General features: G+C 37.8%; 1 protein-coding gene across 1 annotated transcript in view; it reads left to right on the top strand.

Moving 5' to 3' along the window:
- Positions 1–3,715: 3,715 nt before the first annotated feature.
- DTWD2 (DTW domain containing 2) overlaps positions 3,716–4,885 on the top strand; it is a 65,528-nt gene continuing 64,358 nt past the window's right edge. Inside the window, exon 1 of the mRNA XM_009893818.1 lies at positions 3,716–3,801. Coding sequence (XP_009892120.1) covers positions 3,716–3,801 — 86 coding nt within the window. The remainder of the gene's footprint in view (positions 3,802–4,885) is intronic.

Raw genomic sequence — 4,885 nt, 5'->3', positions numbered from 1 at the left:
TGGGATTTTCTGAACCAAAAAGCGTATCTTCATGCTTTAATAACTCTTGATGATGGATGCCAGTTTTCCTGCTGTGAATTTTTTGTTCCCTTGATCATGTGATAAGATGTACAAGTTCATCATGAAACATTCAAATAGGTGTTTCCTTTTGAACTTACTCTCTGCTGGTATTGCTTAATGCCTCTGTCAGTTATTCTTTCCTTGTTTTTTCTGAAATCCGTTGCTCTGGGCAAAGGCCCAGGATTGTTTCAAATTTGCAAGAGAGCAGTAGTTTTCAAATGGATGGAGAAATCTTGATTGAATACAACGGAAAACATAATCAGGGTTTTGGTCAGGAGGGCTGTAGCCCGTATTGCTGAGAGTAGAATAGAAAATGGAAAGAAGCAAGGGGTGTATGTTCTCACCATAGCGTGTAGGAGCAGGAGAACTGCTGAGAGCGGGTGCCAAGGGAATCTGAATGCTGGGAAATAGTGTTGTGATCTCTTAGCTGCTCACTAGTAGTGTGTACCTTGTTGAGATGCAGGGAGATGGCTCTGTCTCCCTTTCCTCCTTTCTGAACCTCTTTCTGTACCTTTTCTCTGACATATCTTTGACCCCATCACATTGCTTTCTCTCATTGCTGCATCCCCTGCCCCTGATAGTTCCAGTGGTGGAATACTAGGTTGGTTCAAAGGCAGTTTTTCTCTAAAAATATTGTATTACTTTTTTGGTTCTTCTGTTGTATAACATGCCTCTTTATACTGTGACCAGGCTTTCTATGTTGGTAGTATCTTGTGGCAAGAACAGATTCTGTGTTGTGTCAACTGTACAACTATCAGAAAACTATCTGGAAACTAACTTGTCAAACACAATGGTAACCTCTGTTTAATTGGTCACTTTTATGGTCATGTTGCTTCAATCTCTTCTAGTACAAAATGCTAAACTTAGTCTGGTATATTTTAATAAATTAAAATGTAGTGCTGCAGTGGCTTTTCCTGGAACTAGATGGAAAAGTTTTGAAGCTTGCAACAGAATACATTGCAGGTTTGAATTGGTCCAGTCTGATAATGCCCTAAATGTGTATTTCTAGGAGGATGCTTCTCTGTTTCTGCCTGGCACTCCAGAGCAATGAATAAAGGAGGCTGATATCTGTAGACCTTTTACAGAGTCTTGACATTCAAACTCAGTGCATCTAGCTCATTAGCACAGTTCACATTCCCTGTGCATTGGGAAATGATCTTCCACAAAGTGTAAAGACACCAATTGGCTTCATAGCTCTCTCATGGTATAGTGCTAGAGCTTTTGTATGAATTATAACAACTATTCCAGATTTCTGATCAGCGGAATTAATTTATTCCTGTGTCAGATTGCTTGAAGTTTCTGTCCCTAATTGTGTTGAAAAGGGTACAAAAGCCTTTGTGCAGGATAACTGTAAATTTTCTTTAAATAGTTACCTCTTGGCACCTAAAGGCAGTTTGTTTGCAAAATAGTTGATGCATGTTGGTGGATAACATGGAAATAAGTTTTCCCCTATTATGTGTGATTTTTTTTTTTCTTTGGATAGAATATATTTTTTGTGCACTGTTTTACAGAGGAGGTTAGCAGAATAATTGGTCTTGTGCTCTCTAAATGCTTCTAGAGCTGATGAGGAGGTTGAGGAGCTTGGGATGAGAAGGAGTATTTGTGTGATTTGTCCAGGAATGCAGGTTGACTAATCAGTAGATACCATCATTGATTTTGAAAATTGCATTCTGTTAATTAATATACATATATAATTAATCACCCTTTAAGCCATAAATTTGAAATTCAAAAGTCACAAATAATTTTCAGTATGATTTGTATTAGATGGTTCTCCATTTAAATGGGAAACTGGGATATGTTCCATTAAATTCACTGGCTGCACCATTTAAAAAAAAAACAACCCAACAAAAAAACAACCACAAACCAATCCAAAACCACACACCTGTTTTTATTATTTTTAACTTCTCGTGGGAAGCAAAACCTCAGCAATATGCCTCTTTTTTTTTTTTTTTTTTTTTTCCTTTTTTATTGCCAGGAAGCTGGTGCTATGCAGGTTACCAAGTGGAAAAGGAAGTGCTTTGTTGATTGTTTTTAATACTCTTTCCACCTGTGTTTCTGATGCTGTGATTTTAATTTATGTGGCTGCTGACTCTTAATGAAGTTTGTAAGAATTTAGTTTTAAATTTTTATGCCTCGTGACCAGTTAGTTCCAAAGTCTTTGTAATGAGACTGGAGGAAGGGATGGAAGCCGGAACACGATGGAGTCAGAATAATCTGTGCCTGATTTTTCTCAGGAAACACCATTAAACTAAAGCTTGGAAATTTTGCTTGAGTAAGGAATGTTCAAAATGAGCCTTGAAGAAACCTAAACAGTGCTAATGGCTCCTTGAGTTTCTCTACATTTCATGAGAGCTTGATCACTTCTCAGAAAGATGGCTTACCAAAACTTAATGTAAAGAGAAATTGAAGAGCTGATAGGTATGTAATTAGAAAACTGAGGCTAAAATAGGACGAGCTTCTATCACATTTTACTTCTGATAAGTTTTTATTTCTCAATCTTGTGTGTGGGAGTGAGTCTTCTGTAGGCCAGTTGATTTGAATAGTTATGAGGATAGTAGTAGACCTCTTAAAAGTACAGTAATGCAAGTAGGAGCATTAAAACAAAATATTATGACTGTGAATTTCATAATTAAATCTGAAGTATGGAAGAGATGATATTTTGTTGTTTCTGTGCTCCAGTGTAACTGAGTATGAGATTGAAAGACTACTAACATGGCAACTGTGAGAAATATTTACATGGTAATGTTACACAGCCCTCTTGTAGTGCCTTAAAATCACCCAGCCACATTACCTAAAACTACCTGCTACTGAGAAAATAAGGGCAGCTCATAATAATTGAAGTAGTGGTAATGATTGAATTGGCTCATCCTGTTCAATTTTAAAACAAAAGAAGAGGGAGTACTCCAAGCAATTACTTCATTTGTTATTTCAGTATTATAGTTCACAATTTCCCTCTTAACTCAGTAGTTCAAAAGCATGTGTGAGCTTCAGTTAACAAAGCAGATCAGCAGAGCTTCTACATTTGGGACATTGGCTATGGAACTTCTAGTTTAAATCTAACTCATATTTATTAGGGCAGAGGATGGGCAAGTTTTCAGAGATCTCAAGTCTACCGTGTAGACTTAGCTAGAGTGGACTTTAGGCCTGTCTATAACGTACAGTTCAGCTGGTGACCGTGGAAGTTTGGCTATTCTTGCAGGACCTATGCTTATTATCAACAGAGCTACAGGGAATAACAAATCCTCCTTGTGGCTGCACTGGCCCTGGGTTTGCCAGATGGGCCTTGGCCATGTAGAGGATCAGGTAATCCATCATTTCACTTCTCTTCAGTGCAGGAGAGAGAGGTTTTCATTTAACAGGGACGGAGTCTTGTCTTCCATGAAAGTTGTGGCAATTGCATCAGCTCACATACTGTGTAGCCATAGGGTGAGGGAAAGCAGAAACATAATATACTCAGTGGATTGTTTTTAAGATGGCAGTAAGTCCTCTCAGTTATGGAAAGCTGCCCCAAAGGAGCTGTAAGATTTTCCCCAGAGAAATGCAGGAGTACATACCGTCAGATTTTAGAACTAAAATACAAAAAGTAAAAAATTACAGCCAGGTGATCTCAAGTGACTGAAATGGCATTGTATACATCCATTTTACATTGCGCAGAATGACAGGGTATAGAAGAATGGCCATATTAGAGCATATCAAAGGTCCATTTGCACAGCATGCTGTCACCAGCCATGAACAGATACAGTAATGAGTGTATGTGTATATCTAAAGAATAAAAGGTAAGCGTATGCTGGTACTTCTCTACTTTCTCTAACTGCCTTCGTCTCAGGGGACTTTCTGAGTTGGCTGTGGCTTTGTACCTTCAGTGGTGGTGTGTCCATATCTGATGGACTTTTATTTTGCAAATTTTTCCAGTTTCCCTTGAAACCATGTAAAGTTCTTGTATCCACAGCACTGGACAGGAAGGAGATCTGTGGTCCTTGGCATGAGGAATTATTCCTTGTGTTTGTTTTTGACCTGGCTTCTCCAGCCTTTTTTTTGCACTCAGAGTGCAAGATGGGGCTAAACCAGAGGTTTATTTAGTGTTCCCTGTTTAATTCTTTCATTCTTTCCAAGTAACACTTTAATATCTAATTTGCATTTTTGAGAACTGCTAGGCATTAAACTGCCATTTTCACAGAACTGTTTATCATAAGGTCTTAACTCCTGAATGTCATACCATATTAACTTTGGACCCTGGGTTTTTTTCTGTGTGTTGAGTTAGGATTGTTTCTTCGTAACTGCATCATTTTATGTTTATCTATGTTTAACTTAATCCACTCATTCTTTTAAGATCTTTCTATAGCTGTAGTGGTTAAGGTGAAGGATACAAAATGTAATCTTAAAACCATTTTTAATTTGTGTTTGTCCTCTAACATAAAAGCAGCAATAATATTTTTTTTTTCTCAAATTTCATAAAATGTATGGGCTTGTGCCTTTAAACTTGCAATACAGCCTTGTAAAACTCCTGAATGGTGTTTTAATGCATGTGTGTAATGGACTTGTGTTGGTACACATCATGTATAAAACAAACATATGGTAACTTTGTGGCTTTTCTCCAGACTTCTCAGGTGGGTTTTGACCTTAGAACCCTTGGTGTTGTGACCTAAACAGTAGGGAAATCTAATTTACTTGAAGCACCCTTTCTGTTTGGGCAGGCATGTTTCTTTGAAAATACGGAGTCTGAGGCCTGACCTTGGCAATGTATGTTGGAACATGACAATGTTGCCACAAAGTGATAGTAGTTTAAAAACATCAGCTTCCTCTTGATTTTAATATTGCAAGCATT

This window comes from Charadrius vociferus, unplaced genomic scaffold (genome assembly GCF_000708025.1).
Source record: "Charadrius vociferus isolate BGI_N301 unplaced genomic scaffold, ASM70802v2 scaffold158, whole genome shotgun sequence".
In the NCBI taxonomy this organism is placed as follows: Eukaryota; Metazoa; Chordata; class Aves; order Charadriiformes; family Charadriidae; genus Charadrius; species Charadrius vociferus.
The sequence above is the reverse complement of the archived record's forward strand: the minus strand, read 5'-3'. Positions and strand labels throughout refer to the sequence as shown.